At 37.2% G+C, this 21,283-nt stretch overlaps 1 protein-coding gene across 1 annotated transcript; it reads left to right on the forward strand.

The window, feature by feature from the left end:
* Positions 1 to 412: 412 nt before the first annotated feature.
* AstC-R2 (Allatostatin C receptor 2) lies at positions 413 to 20,931 on the forward strand. The gene is made up of 4 exons (XM_017071511.4): positions 413 to 617; positions 16,766 to 18,013; positions 18,487 to 18,534; positions 18,817 to 20,931. The coding sequence occupies exons 2-4, from the start codon at positions 16,919 to 16,921 to the stop codon at positions 19,330 to 19,332; spliced, it is 1,659 nt and encodes a 552-aa protein (XP_016927000.4). The 5' UTR covers positions 413 to 617; positions 16,766 to 16,918; the 3' UTR covers positions 19,333 to 20,931.
* The last annotated feature ends 352 nt before the right edge of the window (positions 20,932 to 21,283 follow it).

A 21,283-nucleotide genomic window follows, 5' to 3' on the forward strand; every position in this document is an offset into this window, starting at 1 on the left:
AACAGGTAAGCTGTTGGCCAAAAGACCACCCGCATGGCCATGTTAAGTGCTAACAGGCCACTGGAATTTATTTTCGGAATGATTTAACATTTCGGTAGCCGAGGATAAGGTAGATATATGCCACATAGAGGCACGAAGCCAACTTCGGATGAACAGCTGTTCGGCTGCTGCCTTTTAGCCACTCAATGGGCCATCATCATCATCGTATTTGATGTTAGACAGTGAATTTCTTGGCCCGCTTCAGTCGTTGCCTGTCAACAAAGCGCTGCGAACGTGTCCAAAAGACCTGCTCCTCAAATTCAAACGAAAAACTTGAAGTAATACGCGTAATGGACTGAAGAACTTGTCTAAGACTTCTTCGATTTTGGTGCTATGTGGAAAAGTTTTTAATTTTAAAAAAAAACTCTTGGGAAAAATAGATAATGACACTTTTAAAACTTTAATATAATCTTCATCAACAACATATACTTCCAAACAAGAAAGAACCACTCTTTAATATTTAATAAACCACAAACACGCCGAAATTGCACATCAAAGAAAAGTGTTCTCTAACCCAAAATATAATCTTTACAAATCTCCCAAAAAAGCAAACTGCCAAAAACCGCAATTTTGTCAAGGTAAATATTATTTCTGCCATATCATACTATAAATCTCCCTTAAAATGAACTCCATGGAACTGCTCTAACGTTCGGTACATAAACAGGAGTAACGTTTCCCCTAAGCCAGAATACAAAATACAAAAAATAACAGAAAAACAACAAGTATAAAACAAAAAGTGTCAAATTTATGCGAAGCGGTAAAAGAAGACAGCCGGAAATTTATATGGCTTATGAGTTGAGTCGAGTCGAGTTGAGCCGAGCTGAAGGATGGAAACCTTTCTATCTGCTCTCTCTGTGTGTGTGTGTTTTAACCTCAAGGATTTTTTATTTGCCTCCTGAAATGCGGCAGAATTGTTGAATTGTTTTGTTAGCGTGGGTGTCAACTTGTTTGTTCTCGTAATTGTGTTGTAAACATATTTTTTTTTCGCATTTTAGACCACATTCTATGGGCGCAACAAATTCGACAATTGTTAGGGCTTTGATGACCAAATAACATTGGAAAGTTATGGTGGCCATAGAATAGATTCAAGTTTCCCAGTAGACAATTCTTAGTGAAAGATATAATTTAAAGAATTTAAACAGATTATAAACGATAGTACGAACAAAAGATTTTTATTTGCAACGCTTAGGTTTAGATTACTTAGATTTGTTCAGGACTACGGAAATATAACTTCAGCAGCAAAAGAAAAACTTATCAATGCATATAAATCTACAGGAAATTGAAACACTTTCGTAATTTATACAATTTATCAAAAGCCTTCCAAAAATAGCATCCCACTTTATTAAATAAAAAGACTTTATATTCCCCTGACAATGAGCTTAAGTCCGGAGCTTATGAAAAAATCCTGTTAAATCAAAATATGCCAAAGGACATATAACATTAAAGAGCAAATTTGGCGCAGTCAAGGCGGCCAAGATGAAAAGCAAAGCCTTAAAGACCAGGCCAAGTAGATTTTATGCTTTTGTTCCGCATGTCTTGCTTTTGGTGACCAAGAATGGATGAGGAGAGACCAAGTCGCATATAAAATGTCATAAAAGTCCTTGACTCACAGTGCACGACATAAGAAACTACTCAAAATGAGATTAAGATTTAAGATTTAATCAGGATATATAAATCAGGAAGATTATAATTTGAATTGCTACCAAACTACACAAGGTAATCAGGAACTAGACTGTATTGCCTTTTTATATATATTTATTAGAATCGTGTTAAATATGTTAATAATGATGTAGTGTATTTGGAAATATAAGTGAACTTATTAGAATAGTATGAGAAAGGTATGCTTTTTTAAAGAAGCAATATATAAATGGATTTTTTAAAGAAGCAATATATAAATAGATTTCTTTTATGAGTAATTTAAAGTTATAAGTAATGTTGTAGCTAAACACATAAAAAACAAGAAATATACCTATTTTTTCACAAATTTGTCTAATTATATATATAAATAAATATATAATATATATACAAAAGACCTTTTATAAAGATGCTTTATCCACTCACTGTACCCAACTTCATTGTGTAGGTGGTTGGCATATATTGGCAGGCATGGACTTTATATGGCAGTGAAGTGGTACGCCAAATTTGTCAAGAAAGCCGTAGGACGGGGGATTCCCCCACATATGTTGCGCCCATAAAGGCAAATGGAGTTCAGGATTCTTACTGGCGATAGTGCAACTGCAAGTGCAAGTTTCACTGCGGGGGCTGTCAGAGTGAAATGCAGCATACTTCCAGGGGCAGGGTGCCAAAATGTGAGCCATTTTCGGAGGGGAAAAAGCTTCAGATGTGCCCCATTTTTCACCCGTTCCAACAATGCAGCATACAGACAAAAAACCTAAATTAATAAACTACTACAGAGGGTGCTACTGAGTACGAATAAGGATGGGGAGACCTCCTTTGGTGACCGCAAACTCAATGCAGATAATTAAAGTAATTACGTAATGTGCTTGTATGTGTGGTCCTTTTGCGTCCATCCATGTATACTTGCACTTGGCTTTGCTTGTGTGAGTAATTACGTGCTTATTGCCAACAATAGAAGCCAAAACCACCAGAAACAGCAGCAAACATCCCCGGACACACAGTATAGAAATTATCTAAGTCGCTCTATAAGTCGAAGTTCTAATGCCCTAATGTTTCTATAAACTATTTGCAAAATGTTGTAAAATTTTCTTTAAAAAATTGTATTGCCGTAGGAAAATCTTCAAAATTGTATCACCTTAATAATCGATCTATAAAGTAATATAAGGCATTTCAGAGAGATTTGATGAACACATGAGCATCTTTTGAGTTTATTAAAAGTGGCAATTTGAACCGTATAAACTGAGTATTTATGCTACATTATAACAGCAATATCCAATTAAATCCAGTATTTTGCTGTTCCATAGAACATGATATTTTTTGTTTAAAAATAAATTGGCAGTCATTCACCCCTGATGCTATACTTTAATCAAAAAATCGAAATTACTTGTGAAAAACAAATTAAGTTCAACAGAGTCGTAGAGACTCGCTCAGAATGAAAGTATAATTAAACTGCAACAACAATCAGGAAAAAGTATCTGTGTATGAGTAAATATATCTTTATTGTGGCATAATGTGCTTCTGTTATTTGATAAGAGCTTATGACGATGACGCGCACGTTAGCCGGGGGCGGACTCCGCTTCTCTGGCCGCGTGGTGAAGTCAATAAAATGTAATTAAATCGACATTGTTATCAACAGCAGACCAACAAACACAGACAGACCCCTATACAACGGCGTTATCTGTGCATTAATTTGAACAAAAACATACAGAAATGAATCAAAGAAAAAGATACCCACTATTTACATAAATATACATCTCTTTGACTTACATTTTTCCAATCCAAATTTTAGTTGTGCTAGCTATAATTACTTAAATACAAATTTTAAAATATATTTAAAGTTCTAGAAAAAAGCGATGAAGTAGGGTTCCAAAGAAATGCTACTTTAAAAAATCCTTATAAATGATTTTAAATCGCAAGAATTTAAATCCAATTTATAAATAACTTACATCTTTATTTTCAGACTTTTCCCAATTTTTAAAAACAACAGATTTAATTTTTTTTCATAATTAACAGGTAATTCAATAGTCTCTATATAACCACAATATTCCCTTGTATTGATAGTCAAATTTTGCTGTTGTTTCTATTATTGTTTTTGTTGATATATTGGTTGTTATTGCTAGTGTATAACAATAGAACGTAAATAACATTAGCACCAGTATTGATGTTCGTTGTTAAAATAAATAAAATTTGCAATTTTCTTTGTTGTTCGCCAACTTTTTGGCCCACTCTATCAGTCACGATCGCCAGCTAAACTCGGCTAGAAATTCTAATAGAATTTAAATTGAATTTAATAGTTGATCAGCCAAATGGCCAAATACAGGCATAGTAGATATCTCTTGTTTTACCATGAAAATTTAGTTAGCCCCAAATCCAGCCTATGCAAACAAATCGAGAAATCCGAAAGCAATACTAGGAAAATGGGTGTAATCAACTTTTTCTAAACTCTTATAAATCTATTAAAACTTTTACCATGGAAAAAATGCCCCTAAAGAAACTTCCCACTTCAAAAGGTTACCAGAAGCAGATAATGAGCTCAAAAATTGAGCTAAAGTGGAAAAAGGAAAAGTTTGCCAGCAAAGCAGCCGCAAACCAAATTAATTTCTCAGTGAATTCGTCAATGGGGGAAATCGAATAAAATTTCCAAACTAATTGAGCCATGGGAAAACTGTTAAAAAAAACTGCAACAAAATGTGAAAAGTTCTACGGGAAAGAGGCCGCCGGAACGCAAATAAAGTTGGCAAAAATATAAAACGGGGCCGAACGCTGAGTTCCATTGAAATTTCGTTCACGACCTTTTAAGTTGTTTATCGCCACTTGAACTGCCCTCTATCTATATCTCTCGTTGCCTTTCTGGAGTGCTTTCACTTTGATTTATAATTTTGTCGGGTTTCCTTGGCCATTGAAATTTATCAAGTGCTATCATTTGGCCTTTTCCTCAAACGCTTTTAATTGAAATTTCTGCCAAAGGTGGTTCCAAAAGCTGTTAAAAAAGTCTAACCCAAACGGAAGGAAAACACGAAAAAGGGACCTGGAAAAGCGAAATGGCCTCAATGAGCTGCAATGAAATTAAAAGTTTTTCTTGGCTGGCAATTTAATAATTTAAATGAGCCACCAATTCCGCACAGGGAGGTGGGTAATACTTTAAACGATACTCTTTCAAGGTTGTAGAATTGAATGGGGAGAAAATTAAAGATTTAAAGTATTACTTTTCTAAAGTAAGAGAAAAAATGAATCCATTCATATACAGAAGGCAAGCTCCTTAATTTTGTGGCTGCCATCAATCACCTTAGGTCAGGTGGACCAACGGCCACGGATGAGCACCTCAATTGCATTTTGCAATTACCCAAGCAGAGGCGTTCCCAGAAAGCCTTGTGGGTGGACGGAACTATATGTGAAAACCTCTTGTCCCTCGCAGCAAATGAAAATATCCTCTTGACAGGACCCATACACCCCCCCCCAGAACTCTTCCTTTTTTGCCTGGCTTTTTCCACTGTTTTTCTGGGCCCATTTTCATTGGGTTTGTGGCACTGCTCCTTCGACTCTCCATTGCATAATTCAGTCGAGTCCATCTTGTCCATTTGCCTGCACTTTTGGCCAAGGAGCGAGGGGTGAGTGGTCAAAATACTGATTCGGACTCATACGTCAGTTCATCAAGCCGAATCCAGCTGTAGTTTGGCAGTCCATATGTGTCTCCACCCCTAGGTGGGCGTGGTCCTGCAGTTTTGTGGTGGTTTCATTACCAAATTGAGTTGTAGAATTCATGCAACTCTGCTGGCCAGAAGATTTAAATTCTGCTACCAATGGGAACCTCCCTTTAAAGCCCCAAAATGTTGGAATTAGCTGTTTCACTTCAATTACAACAGAGCTGCAACATTTTGTGGGAGCACACTTTGAAAATAACTTATATATATAAAATTAAAATAATATATTATGATATATAATATAAAGTTTGTTCTTACGTTCTTAAAATATCGTTTATCCTTTAGGTAGATTTTTCTCCGAGATCTTTCAATAACATTTTATTATATATTTTTTAATTTGATTTGTTTTTCTCTCTGTATTTTGTGGCAAGAGCTGCCATGTCATCTTGTCAGTCCAGTTGGTCCTGGCTTCATGGAAATGTTGGCCCAAATTGCGGGCACACACAACAGACCAATTTGGTTGGCAGTCCAGAGTTATGCGTGGATCTGTCGACTGGGCTTAAAATAGATGGGTAATGTTTGCATAAAATGCACGTCATTTTATATAGTAAATCAGTTGCGGCAACTTTATGCTAATGGCTAATCATAGAAAGTGTCAACGAAATATATTGTGAAATTTGTAGAACCAGAGGTTAGATATTTATAATCTAAATACCCGCGAAATCTAATTTTCATAACCGATTTTATCAGTTTAACACAGACAAAGAAATAGAATGTCATATCGTACTTTGTTTTTTAATTTTGTATTAATTTTAACTTTAACTGATACTGTTGCCATTTCAAAAACCATTAAAACTCTTTAATGACCAAATTCTTATCTCTTTGCCCATAAATTTATAGAATTCAATAAGAAAGAGCCGAAAATTGTAATCGATGTTCAGCGGCGAAAGTGATTTACTTTGACACTCGGCCTGTGGGCAGTTTTTCCACTCACCCCTTTTGAAAACCGACCAAACTTGCTGGCCCTGGATGGGCTGGTCCATTCGACCGATGGAAAACTTCAAAGTGCAACAAGTGTTCGGACGCTGGGAAATTTATCGATGGCAAAACTTGCGCTGCCAGTGAATTACGGCAAGTTGGTCTCGAGGGAAAAATACTTCTGACTCTGCGTTTTCCCCTTTCTGCGGAGGAACTCGAAGATAAATGTTTGCAAGTTGTCGGCGCCGCTTCCTTCCAATTCCATAGGTGGCCCTTGAGCAGAGTCCTTTGAGGGAGCAAGACATCGAAGCCAAACACACGGGGACAATCTCGGTGGGCGGAAATATTTAATTGTGCAGTCGTGTGACTAATTGAAAACTTTCAGCTTGAATGACGAAAATAGGAAAAACTTCCAAGGCGGAAAAACATTGAGAAATTGCTGATGAAAGTTGGAGTGTCTTGTTTTCCTCGCTGCCTGACAACCAGAAGAGCCTTTGTTACAACAAATCAGGAGAATGCTTCGGAAAACTATCGATTGCACAAAGTGATTTAATGGGATTAATTGCTCTCAAAATGGTACACAACGTGGGCTTGACTGCTTATCAATTTAGGATGAGGGACCATGGAACTCTAATATGAGATTGTTTTTGCTCTTAAGCTGCTTATTTTGTTGTAAGAAATTCCTTATAATCCTTTATTATCTACATATAAAATTATTATATTAAGGAATGTATAGCACTGATTGCTGAGAAACCTCGAACTATATTATTTATTTAACGGCCTTCTCCAGATGGTTTTTTAAGGAACACTTTTGAGTTGCTTACTTTATTAATACCATCAAGAGCAAAACCATTTAGCGTGTTTTATAGCCTCGTTCTTGGCCAGAAATATTTATGGACTCTTTTCTGCCGGACTTTTCCATATTCATTTGGAATATTTAGAGGCGCAGTCATCATTTTTATGGGCTCATGTTTCACTTAGCCAACAGTCGGTCGGTTATTTTGCGGCCATAAATTTTATGTCAACTTACTTAGGCTCTGTCATGTTCGAAAAGTAATAATTTTCGTTGGTTGAACAATTTCAATGATCTGCATATAGGGTTATAGTTTGCACCCCTCCCACTTTGGCTTCCATATTTTTATTCCGAATCATGTTTTGCTTCTGTGTAGCTGCTTTTTACGATGTTGACCTCCATTTCGGCTTGTTTATATGTTCAGAACCGATACGATTTATTTGGACACTGTCCGTTTATCGCACCATCACGTCCTGTTCCGGGTTTCCTTCAAGGAACAAGGAAAAAAAAGTCCATAAATTCATGTCAAACAATCCTTTGCTGTACATATTTTTATTACAAGTCGAAGGCCGATGATGATGAGATCGAAGATAGTGAACTGGGATGGTGTCTGTGTCAACGACTCGCAACTTTGTCACATTCCGTCGGCATTTTACGTACATTCCCTTCGTACATATTTCCCATTTTATTGTTCAGTCATCCTACATATTTGCATCTCTTTTTCTAAGTTTACTTCCTTTCTGTGTGTAATAAATGTTTTTTATGGTACTCTTTCTTGAGGTACTTTTTCATCAAATAGACACAAAAACTAAGAAAAATTATACAATAATTAAATTATTGTATCATATATTAAAACCTAATAAAAAAATAATATTTGTTGTTGGAGCATAAATTCCTATAAACAACATATCCATAATAAATAAAAAATTTTCATTTAAAACCATGAAATTTTTTTAAGCCATACAAAACAAGTACTTTAAATTGTTTTCTGCTCAGTTCATGTCCTAAAACTATTTCAGAATATTTGTTATAAAGGGTATCCCTTTCAGCAAGTTATCCCCTTGTTTCCCATTTTCCTTTGAGCAGAACTTAAAATGTTTCCCACTTTTATGCTGACAGTAAAATGATACGTTTGTGGTGCGATTTAAGCAGCCATTTCTATGGAAATTTCGAAACTCTGAATCTTAAAGAACAGAAAGCCCTTTAAAAAGAGAATCGCTTGTTATTTATAATTTTGTAATTTCCCAAACTTGCTCTCAATATTCGTTTTGTGTTTTCGTTACGTTTGCTAACACAAATTCGAAATCACTTATACTGCTGTTATTTTTCTTGGATGTTTGTTCGGAACACAACGATATCGGGACATAATTCCTCTCACGCACGAGCTGTAAGCCATTACAAGGATGAATATGAAAATCAAAACAGAAAAATCCACAAGCAAATAAGCCCCGGGACTGGATGAGGGCACCCACTAAGCTGTCCCACTCCCCGAGATGTCTTTAAATTCAGCACGCGCCCTTCTCGGGGGTTTTCCCTGCCCACCGAGTTTTCCCACTCTCCAGCCATTTCCCTCCCGACCATAGTTTTCAACCTCGTCTAGACACTGATTTGAGTTGATTTTGCTGTTGCTGGATACTGCTCTCCCCTGAAATTAATTTATTGTCTAAATGGTACGCGTTGGGAACTAAGGAGGGGATTCGGGGAATCGGGGGAATCCTATAGTGGATATACCGAAATGGGGCGCTTTGGGCGTGACACATCGTTGACGCTGACATTAAATGTTGCTGAAAGCGCGCGTGGCCCATTCTCTTTCATTTTTATATTCTGCCTGGAAACTCATAGACTTAAAGGTAGGTTCTGTACCTCCAGCCCCACCTTCATAATCGATGAACTTTCCTGCTTTTCGGCGACGGACCGAGGAGCATAAATCAAGTTATTGAGATAACGAAAATTGTTCGCTCACCTCTAGATACGCAACAGAAAAAAAATGTACAACAACGTTTTTTAACAGGAAAAAATGTCTGAAATCTACTTTTAAGCGTTGAGCACAAAATTTTGTTTTTTGCCCTATTGTGCGACTTTTTTTGGCACTTTGTAAATTTAAGGGGTAGCAGTGGTTGAATTGGGCCATTCTACTATACAATTTTTAGACAATTATTTAATAAACGCGATATTAAAATCACCCATTTTCAAATGTGGTTGTTTAAATCACAAATTTAAATAAGTAAAAAATGTTTGTTAAATAAAGTACTACATCCGACCATTAGGTTTTAAAAATATGTGTGTATACAAAATGTATACTTGCATATAAATAAAACGTTTCTTTTTAAAATAAATCTTTTATTTTAGCTTGACAGTTAAAAATGTCATGATACGCTATGATTAGGAACCATTAATAAAATATACTAAAATATGTATTACAATAGCCCAAATACAAATAAAAACGCTTTTAATGGTCTGCTCTTTGGCTAATGGGCTTATCACGTATACACACTGTTGCCTATGATGATATATATAATTTGATGATGGACTCGACTTAAATCGGGAGTCCCTTGCTTATACGATAATATACTTTAATATATTTTGTGAAAGGGCGAGAACAAGTTTTTTTTTTTAACCACCCCAAAGTATAAACCTAATCATATTTTATTCTTAATCAGGCGTGACACAGAAACCAGTAAACTGAGAACTCGGAGGTATTTTTGAAGACCGTGAGGTTATTCCTTCATTCTTAACAATAACAAGGTGGTCATTGAGAAATGGAATCTTATCATCTAAAAATGTTGTGTATAAAAGATATAACAAATTAACTTTCTATATATTTTAAATTTATATCACTGACAAATATATACAATATATTTTTATAAGTATCGCTAGTGCTAGGATATGAGACCCGTCTCTTCAATCCATTGTAATATATTTTGAAGCTCCTTGTTGGAAACCAAATTCACACACATTTACACCCTCACAGACACACACGCACACCTGTGCTAGCTGTGGAAGTTGCGTGTTCAGGGGGCGTGGCCCGCCCCTCAAAAAGCCAACAAAGTATCTTTCATGTAGGCGTTTTATTTTACCTTAGCATTTTCCTTTGTTTTCGTTCCCTTTATTTTGTTTTCGGTGAAAAATTCATGAAACTGGTAAACGCTCGCTTTTGTCTTTGGTTTTCTCTTTTGTTTACATATAAACAATAAATAATATATTTCAATATCCCACTGTGGGACATCCTGCAATTTCTTGTAAATTTCTCTTACACACATTTAAAGCACATTTTCTGGGAAATGGTCTTTTCCCCCTGAGGGTTGCGTATAAAATCGTTTTGAAAGCCATTCCTTATTCCTGGAAAAATGAGAAGGCCATTGATTTTCAAGGCCATTTTGTGCCATTGAATTTTTTCAAGCCAAATTTAAGTTTATATAAATAGATTTAATTCTAAAAGGAAAGCATTAGGTTAATGACTGTTTAAGAAGGGCAAATGAGGAAAAAATGAACTTGATTATTTCTCAATTCACAGTAATTAATTCACATTAAAATTGGTTTGCCATAAAATGAAGATTCCTTTTAAATTATTTTGTAGGTTAGGTTAGTTATATGTATATGAATAATGATTTTTATATCTCCCTGTGAGTTTTACATAATAATGCTCTGGGGGAGATGGTCCAGGATCATCCCGCCGTGGTTTCCAGGTCTCTATTTGTGCCGTTTTTGGTCTATCCACTGAGGCTTATTTATGCGCGCATGTCGGCGTTAAATTGGATAATGGAAATTGGATTCGAGTCCAGGTTTTCTGGCCTAAACGAAAACGCCTCGCCCGTAGGACGCGTTTATAACTGAAACCGAGTCGATGGCACTTGACTTGATTACGGACCCACAAGGGCAAGGCCGTCAGGCGATGGCGACACGTGTGGCACGACACCTGTTGAGGTGGGAGGAGGCTGGGGGAAATATTAGGAAAATTCCAGGGGGCGGTGAGGGACACCTGCCGTTCGCCAACATCGCCTTATTAATATTAATGAGCATATGGCTGGGGCCAAAGGCCAACCGCCAAAGCATACCCCCCATCCCGACCCTCATCGATGGCTGCCAACGTCATTTACGATGTGCGAAAATAAATATTTAATTATTTATAAATCATGACCTGGCCAAACGACAATGACGTCGCACCCGGAATCCAGAATCCGGAATCCAGGTGAGAACGTGAGCGCATCGCCACCGCACGGATGAGCACATACGGACACTTTGGCCGGAATCAAGTCGGGCCCGGGGTCAGAGGGCAACATGGCAACATATTTTGCCTGGCGTCAGCTAGGTTCAAATCTTTTATGGCTACTCTGGGATGGGAAAATAGGGCAACAATGGGTGGAAGAAATTTTGGGGATAGATAAAAATTGTGTTAACTTGACAACACTGATAAACAACATTATATCTTAGCATATTGTGCATTAATAAATTTAAACTCTGGTAATAACTGATTATTGCCTTAATTCTTTAAAATAAGAAGCATATTAGGTATACCTACGGAGAAAATATTTTGCTAATAGCTTTATTAGAAAAGGTATTAAATCGTTCGTAATTTGACTGCTTATGGGTAAGCTCCAAGACTTTAAAAAATTTCTATTCTGATGGGGAAACTCTTCTGAAAAATGTTTAATCATTTTTATGGATTCTTTTATTGCTTATATGGATTACAAGTGATACAGATTATGTTATAGGTAGTGCTAGATTTAGAAAAATGATTTTTATATTCATATAAGAATTTTTGTAGAAGAATGTTACATACTCCTAAAAATATGATTTTTGCATATAACGATTTAGGAAATTTTTGTTTTACCAATATTTTACTGGATTTTCAATTTTGTATTTTCTTAAGATACTATGTAATTTTTTTTAAGTTTTCAAAACCAAAGTATTTGGATCGGTGAAATTACTTCTAGGGAATAAAATCAATATAGATTACATTGTAGATAATCCTTAAAAGATTATTCCACTAAAAAAATACATAAGGTCATGCACACGTCATTCAGCTTTTAATGAAGCTACAGCTAAAATTAATCACACTAATGAAAATATAAAAGTTGTGATTGGCTTATCCAGATGAAATCAGGGCTCAATAGGCCAAAAGCTAATTTATCCGATGGCAAATTACCCTCATGAAGCACTCATAAAATCATTTAGATTTTAATTCCGCTTCTTGATTACGTGCAAGTAATCACATTCAGCCGTGAAATTCAATCCTGATGGAAGCTCACCAAACATTAGTCGGCCAATCGGCCTAATTCAACCATTCGCAAATGGATTAATATATGATTGGAAAGCCCCCAATTCACTCGGGGAAAGGTGAGCTATTTTTGTGCATTTACCAATTAACTTGGTTGACATAAGCCGATTTGGCGTTTATTTGCGGTTCAAGAGTTGCACAACAGATCGAAATGTAATTTTTAATTAAGCAAATGGCTTCCACACTCGGAAATCAAAGGGGAATGTGTCGGTTTTTGCGACATTGAGTCATCAAGTTAGGCGTTGAGGCTTGGAAAAACAAATCGACAGAGCGAAAAGTTGAAGGGCTTGAAGGGATGAGAGCCCCAAAGTGGAACTTATCCATGCACTTCACGAAGGAAGTGAAAATTTATGCCATTGCCGACCAGAACAAAGCTGGCAGAAAGATACGGAGGATGGGTATGGGTACAGGTATAGGGATAGGAAGGGAAACTCTATGCATGACAATGACTTTGGCCAATGAGTGAGAAAGATAACAGCTAAAAGTTTGCCCGCCGTGCTCAGGTGGAACAAAGGCGCTGAAAACAAAAGGCATTTTTCACACGAAAAAAGAAATTCTATTAAATTTCGTTTGGTCCTTCAATTTGTTTTTTCTTAAAGTTAACAAAGTTTTGCCTGAGCAGCATCAAATTTGAATAAGAATGTAAATAGACTAGATCTGTTCGTGAGATTAACCCTCGTTCAACATCGAGGGTTAAATGATTCGATTGGTCTTCAAAGCAGGGCTTAAAGTTTGGCTATTAGATTTTATTTTGAGGTGTTCAAAAATGTGTGTTATGGATTTTAAGGGTGGTATAAAAAGGGTACAACTCTCCGTCCTATAAATAATCTTTCAAAAGTAGATAGATATTTCTCAAGTAAAATAGAGTTTAGTATTTCCATTGACAGCTACTTAAAATCCTCTTCCTGATTGTAAAATGTACAATTTTACCTACTCAATCCCCAAATGGCACCTTGTATACCAGGTAAGAGCAGGTAATATCGCCTCATTAGCACAGCACACGTGGCCCGTTTCCCCTGCTGCCAATTACAGTTTCATCAGTCACTCGGCCATAACGCATCCCTTTCTTTTGGACCCGGTTTGGTCGAAAACCCAAACCCGCAAAGAGGGCAAGAATAGCCGAAAACACATATCTTCTGCACCACTGGCCAGATCAATCGGTAGTCAAGCGTTTTATGGCCTTTGTGTGTGGGCATGGCAGGCGGGGGCGGAGTGTGTGGGCCATGGTGCCATCGCCGTCAATGGCAACATGTTTAGCAATTGATTGCTAACCTTGTTTGTAACGGCCAGAAGCGAACTGACGGCCGAACAGTACCGGGCAGCAGGACATGGAAACTGTCAAGACATTGCAAAATGGCCCCACTTCTCCTTGTGACCATGGCATAATTATCGGCATATCCGTCCGGCTAATCAAGGTGTGGAGCGAACAAAAGCGTACACCAGAAACAATCCCCGACCATCTGTAGTCAGTTTGTATTACAAGCGAAGGTTAAATGTTGAAAAAATTAAATTGTAAAAATAAATATCTGGATCAACACTTTGTATTAAATAACTGAATTAAATAAAAATAAATAATATTTATAGTGAGTATGATATTCTTGGATTTACTTCGTTGTTTTTTCAGCAACACATTTCGAGTTAACAATTATTTCAACATATGAAACTGTGATATTTTGTATTTATTATATAATTCCATAAAAATCCTTTCCAAAGCAATTTCAATTGTGCGCGTATTATTTCCGAGGAAAAAAAATTATAAATATGGTTGTTATTATAAAGAGGTCCATTCAAAAGAAATAAGTAAATATTTTTTAAAATGGTTTTCAATCATAATTGGCACTTCGTTAACTAAATATCAGCTTTAATAATTAAGATTGCTCACCCTTTTGTTTGCCAGTGAAATATAATAATATAAAGTAAAGAATTCAAGACATACTTAACTCTCTATTTTTTCCAGTGCAGCAATTATGATGTGGCTAGCATTAAAGCAGCTGCAGCTGCGAGCTAATTGAGGGTCTTAACGCAGGGGGCTAAACTTTAACCCGATCGGGTCGCAAAGTCGTTAGGCCCAGCTGCTGTTGACCCACTTAATTCCGCACAGAGATGCGCTCATAAATTCCCCGACAATTCACGCAGTTTATCTAACTAGGATTACGCCAATTAATTAATCAGCGGAAATTCTATCTGCCTCGGTTTGGCGTTCGATGGTGGGAGGACTTCTGTCCCCTGTGGCTATTTCCTTTCACTTGGCCTTGGCTTGTTGTTCTGCCGGTTTTTGGCCAACGAAAAACTTGACTTCACTTCGTAATGGTCTGTTTTTGGCCGATGTCTGCAAAAGTTTTGGCCTGGCTACTGACCGAGAAGTTTGCGACCTTCATGGGGCCACTCGGTATATATGTTCTGTGGCTTTCTTCTGGCCCAAAGTTTTCGTGTTGCACGCCATATGGACCACTTTTTACTCCAACGCTTATGTTTATTCATTTTCAACGTTGCCCGGGGATCATAAGAAACCTCAAAACAAATTGCTTATTAATTGTGAACCAAAGTTTGTGGAGCAAACTCAAGTATAAAATGTTTTACAATGGTATTTAGTTTGGGACTTTTATAAAAAAGTTACTAATTGCACAGGCACACAACCAACATTTTCCATGAATGATTTTCATGATTTCTGGGTAAGTGAATTATGCAGACATATACAAACTATAAAAATATTTTTGCCAGTTTTTACGATACGTACAGACTAACAGTCAACCAAAGCTCACATTTTTCGACTTTGTTGAACTCCTGCGCTGACATTACATATGCAATCATTTTAATCTGTATGACTGCTCTCATCTAAAGCATTAAAATTAATCAAAAACTGGATTAATTGGGTGGATACTTGTCGAGACATAAAAAAGAAATTCAAAAAAGTCAGAGATTTAAACATTTTAAATTTGAAAATTTTTTAAAAATAGACTGTGCTATCAAAAAAAATATTAGTGCTATTTCCAATACTAAAAGAATTGGACACCAATCTTTTGAAGGCTTTTCATGGATATTATTTGGTTAACTAGTATAATCGACATATATATTTTAGTTCTTAAAGACATTTACATTTATTAAATTTTTACTTACAAACAAAGACAATCTTGACCATTGTACATCGTTCTTAAAAACAATTATTAAAAAGAATACACAGCCTTCGCCTTCAGTGCAATACTTTGTGATTTTGAGTGATTGTTCTTCGAACTCTGTAGACATTTCTCAATATTGCGGTCTCAGCTGCAGTGCCATCAACTTTCGACTCATTTCAAATTCTATTTAATTATATTTCTGGTCCTGGCACAAACGATAAATTGAGTTTATATGAATTACGCTTCTCTCCTTCGGACTCACGTTATGGGAAAGTTAATTGCTTGTAGTTGTTGCGGCTGCTGTCATGCATTTTTGTTGGGCTGCTTTCCTTCTGGCTGGCTTTTCCTTTATTTTCCATCCGCCTTTCATTTTTCACCCGCCGGATGGCGAATCATTTTTTTCGCACGCCGAGCAGTGCGAAGAAGGCAAACAAGCAAACGAGCAGAATTTCATATAGTTGATTGCATTGTCTGCAGGAAGATGTTTACAGATGAGGGAAGGGGGAGGGGGTCGGGGTCCAAGGATCCAGGGGCGAAGATGGTAAGGGGGCGTGGCAGGGGATAGTCTCATGAAATGCTGATAGCATGCGCTCAATATTGTCAGTAAATAATACGCGCTTGTTAGAGCCAGCTGCAGACGGACTACAATTTACACTTAGAGAAAAAAACCCGAAAGATATGTTCTTGAAATAATGTGTAGCATTGTCTCAGCTAAAAGAAAAATGTTAAATTTTTCATATTATTGTTATGTTCTGAGGCTTGTTGTTTTCATAGTTTTAAATGGGTGTTTTAAAATTTTTAAGTTCGTTGAACAAGCTTAAAAACAAATAATACCTAACAAAAAATTAAAAAAATTATTTTTAAAAATGAATTTAACGGAAATATTTAAATTCATAAAAACTGCAAACTTAGTTCTATATAAATTTGATAAGTAATGCAAGGTAACAACATATTTTAAAAAATATAAACTTCTTAAAAAGTAACCTAAATTATGGTTATCCAATAACGATATACATATGTAAGTCTGTAGCATGTAATTTCTTATGGCCCGTTCTACCGAGGTATTTATTTAAAGAGTTTATCAAAACTACCTATATAGTCTTAATTTCAGGAATACATTTGAAAAAAAAATATTTTTTTTATTATTATTTTATTTCAAATTAAATAAATTTATTTTAATTTTTTACTGTGCCTCCATAACAGTTAATAATGACGATGTGGAAACCATTTCCTCGTACCTAATCAATCTTCCTTTTCGCTCTTGCTTTTCACTCCTTTTCAGAAACAGCAGCGTGCAACATGTGACGTCACAGGCATAAGGTATGGAAAGCATATCAAAATATTTGCCATTTAGCTGGTTTAGCAGGCATTGTGAAACAGGCAGCCGCCGACCGCGGAGTGGAAATTAGCAGGCAGATACAGTAACCGAATCGGAATGGCCAGTGGGTGGTTCTGGCGAGGCGGAGGAGGAGGATCGGGCCGAATGGGCAACATGAAAGGACGACACTCGACACCAAATGGGGCAGCAGCTGGAAACCGCAGGAACAGCAACGGCAGCAAGGGCAGTGTCCACTCTGGCATTCTGTTATTCGTGCTGACAGCGCTGACACTAACGAGCTTAATAACGCCCACAGAGCAGCTGGCCGTGGCGCCAAATGGAACCACTCCGCAGCAACTGGACCCCGAGTTCGTGGAATCGATGGTCGGTGACTTTTACCGAGCCGCAAATGGCAGCCTCAATGGAACAATGGCGCCCAACGTGGGGCCCCAATTGGACCACAAACACCGGGCTGTGCCGGGTAATGGCAGCCACTACCTGGACTACGACGAGGATGCGGGTGCAGACTGCTCGTACAGCTACAACTTTATCCTGAAGCTCATCACGATGATCCTGTACGCCCTGGTCTGCATCATCGGACTGTTTGGCAACACCCTGGTCATCTATGTGGTGATGCGCTTCTCCAAGATGCAGACGGTCACGAATATATACATCCTGAACCTGGCCATCGCCGACGAGTGCTTCCTGATCGGCATTCCCTTCCTGCTGTACACCATGCAGGTGGGCAACTGGTCCTTCGGCAACTACATGTGCAAGGCCTACATGGTGAGCACCTCGATCACCTCCTTCACCTCGTCGATCTTCCTGCTGATCATGTCGGCCGACCGCTACATAGCCGTGTGCCACCCCATCTCCTCGCCCCGCTACCGCACGCCCTTCGTCTCCAAGCTGGTCTCGGCCTTCGCCTGGATGACCTCTGTGCTGCTGATGCTCCCGGTCATCCTATTTGCGAGCACCGTCCAGTCGAGCAACGGGAACGTGTCCTGCAACATCGAGTGGCCCGACACCCAGAACTCGCACACCGACTCCACCTTCATCCTGTACTCCCTGGTCCTGGGCTTCGCCACTCCGCTGACCTTCATCCTCGTCTTCTACTGCCTGGTCATCAGGAAGCTCCACACGGTGGGGCCCAAGCACAAGTCCAAGGAGAAGAAGCGCTCGCACAGAAAGGTCACCAAGCTGGTGCTCACGGTAATACATCTTGTAGCTTTAAAATAACTGCTGGTTATAATACCTAGTTAAATTTTATATAGCTCTAACGTTTTTATCATATTAGCCTCTCCTTAGCATTAATTTTTCTGTTAATCTTAGCAGTCGTTTGGTTTTGTCGAAACAATAAATATTTTAAGGAAAAGACAATATTAATATAGAAATCAAATTAAGAAGGACTCTTTACAATTGATTTTTGTTTAATTAAAAGTTTTTTATTTAACCAAAACAGAAATTATTGCGAATAAATGAAATAGTTATAATAATACGATTTTCTTATAACGATTTTATTAATCTTAAAAGACTGTTTTTATTAATCTTAAAACCTGTTTTGCTTTGAACCTGCACTAAGTTCCAAAGAAAGAGAGTGTCTGATCATCCACGTTAATATCGAAATTTTAAAATATCTGTATACCTTAAAACTGATATATCTCTGTTTTTTTATTATTCCACAGGTAATAAGTGCCTACATATTTTGTTGGCTGCCACACTGGATTTCTCAGGTAATTAATTCGGGTGCTAAGTAAAAATTTTAATTCAAAAATTATTTTCTTTTTCTGATTTCTTAACATATGTTTAAATTAAATATGAAAAGGTGGTTGTTAAATGCTTAATAACTTTAGTACCCATCTTTTGTATCATATCATATTTTTCTGCGTGTAACGAACACAACTTGTAGAGCAAGTAAAATGTTAAGATGTGTTTTTGTGGCACGGCAAAAACTGTCCTTTAAATTATGCATTTTATGGCGAATACTTTTAGAACCCACTTTTATCATTCCGCAGGTGGCTCTGATTAGCTCGGCCCCGCAGCGCTGTGCGTCCCGCCTGGAGCTGGCCGTGTTCCTGGCCTGCGGCTGCCTCAGCTACTCCAACTCGGCCATGAACCCCATCCTGTACGCCTTCCTCAGCGACAACTTCAAGAAGAGCTTCATGAAGGCCTGCACCTGTGCGGCGCGCAAGGACGTGAATGCCCAACTGCAGCTGGAGAACAGTTTCTTTCCCAAGTTCGGCAAGGGCAGGCAGTCGGAGCGACTGCTCGGGGCCGTCGGAAAAGGTGGCGCCCAACGTGGGGCGTTGGCCAAGAAGAAGGCATTGTCGTCGAGAAACAACAATGCCCCAATGGCCACCGCCACGACCACGACAACGACCACCACGGCGGGCACGGATGCAGTGACCTGCCTGCAGCCCACAGTTCACCAGGTGCCCGCCGAAATCCAGGTGGGCAGCCCGGCCACCGTGCTGGTGGTCAACGCGGAGACCAACAACTGTAAGCCCCCCGTGCTTCACACGGACTTATAAGACCGGGCTCCCTCGATGCCCCTGGAAACGGTGGTGTTCATCGCCCGGAGGTGAGATCGGCGGATGGAGCTGGAACTGATGAGTCAGTCGGAGTGCTTGCTGTAGGCTAAGCTCTCACTGAAACGATATTGATATTTTATACCACTAAGGTAGGGCCCTGCGAAAACGGAAACAAGTAGTACGATTTTTATAAGGTTGAATCTCAAAGAAAAACATCGCAAAGAATGTATGCTGTTTTACAAAATGTTTTTATTTTTATTATTACTGAAAAATAAAAGTAGTTATTTTTATGACATTCAAAAAGAACTATAAATAAACCAATTTACTTAGAAAATATTTATTTTTCAATAAAAAAGCCTGTAGGAATTTTTTAACAATCTATAAGCTTTCCAGCGAATTTAAAAAGGTTCTGATTTCATATTAGCCAGTTTCATAAGCCACATTAAGTTTTTTAGTAAGTTTCCTATTAATATAAAATCAAGCTGAGTCTCAAGGGCATATAACAAATGAATAATATCACATTTTTTACCGTTTTCGCATTGGTAGACTTATCAGATAAACGATTGTATAAGTTTTTCGAGTTATTAAGTGTGCATAATTTTATTGGCGTTTTCAAATTTACATACTCCGCTAGTATAAGCTTGAAAACCTTTTAAAGTTGGCAAGTTAGAATAAGTTTGTGTAGCTGGTTGTGGAGCAGTTGGGAAATAGAAAAAGTTACTAATGTAAGCCAAAGATTTAATCTTAATGTTCAAGGAAAGACTTTGAAATGCAGCAAACAAAACATGTTTGATTGAAGTCGACAATTTGCAAGGGTTCATTTAAATTAAAATTAAAAGTCAAACATAATAATTCCGTAATTGCAAATAGTTCCATTGGAAATAAAACTTACAAGTATTCAATGAAAAACTCTATAAATCGAATTAAACTGCAATGTGATTGTACAAAATAAAAACATGAACAAAAAACTGGAAAATTTGCATAACGATTCATAACAGTAATCTTAAACGAAGCTTAATTAACCGTGTATATTTTAATTTACATTAAGCTAAACGTTTTTTAAGCACTCGCGTGCATTAACTCAATTGTGCGGCCAATAATGATAATTGAATTCAATGAATGCTAATGAAGTAATAAAAACATACTGAACTATGGCCATAAATATTAAATAGTGTCCAAAATATAGCAAGCAAATACAATTACAATAGATTCCTCCTTCATTGTTTGCTTAACCCAAAATAGTTGTACAACAAAACTGTTCAAACAAACTCACAGTAAACTAATGTTAGTATTTATCATTGACTTGATTATTGTAAACAATAGCCAGAATTATCGTTGGCAAATGTGGGAAATCACTTTTCCCCCATTAATATATTTGTACTTTTGAAAGTAAACTTAGGCTAATCCGTGCATAAAATTAATTATTGAAATGTGTATTTGTTAATTGTCCAAAAAATACAGGAAAATGAAAGAAAACCAAAAATGATTAATGTAACATTTTTCAATTTTAAGTGTAACTTGATTGAAGCTAATAGTATTTGCTATAGATAAATGTAAGTGGAATTTAAGTGCTTGAAAATTGAAATATAAAAATAAACAATATTTTAAATGAATTCAGAAGCTCCCAACGAATTTTTCCTTTCATCTAAGCACGTATCAAAAATAATTGTTTGTTTATTTTTTTACAAGGAATTTTTTGTTTGTCTTGTTTTTATATATCTCTGATTGCTCGGTCGTGTGTGATATATTACGGCAAAGGGGTTTCCATTTGAAATGGAGACAAACAACAGGAAAATTGTCAACATAAAAACAAAAACTATTTTCATGCTTCGTCTAATGTGCGACCATTTTGACCGTTTCCAACATCCACAGGATACAAAAATAATATAAAATGGGAGAAAAGTAAGGTGGCGCTGGAATATTGCAGAAGAAAATGCAATGAAAAAGTCCT

This window comes from Drosophila suzukii, chromosome 3 (genome assembly GCF_043229965.1).
Source record: "Drosophila suzukii chromosome 3, CBGP_Dsuzu_IsoJpt1.0, whole genome shotgun sequence".
NCBI classification, from domain to species: domain Eukaryota; kingdom Metazoa; phylum Arthropoda; class Insecta; order Diptera; family Drosophilidae; genus Drosophila; species Drosophila suzukii.

What these genes read in the sequence shown, in the direction of transcription:
- AstC-R2 (XM_017071511.4), top strand. Translation starts at nt 16,919, where the DNA reads ATGGCCAGTGGGTGGTTCTGGCGAGGCGGAGGAGGAGGATCGGGCCGA. An exon ending in TCACCAAGCTGGTGCTCACG is followed by an intron (nt 18,014 to 18,486) that starts GTAATACATCTT and finishes ATTATTCCACAG; the next exon opens with GTAATAAGTGCCTACATATT. An exon ending in TGCCACACTGGATTTCTCAG is followed by an intron (nt 18,535 to 18,816) that starts GTAATTAATTCG and finishes ATCATTCCGCAG; the next exon opens with GTGGCTCTGATTAGCTCGGC.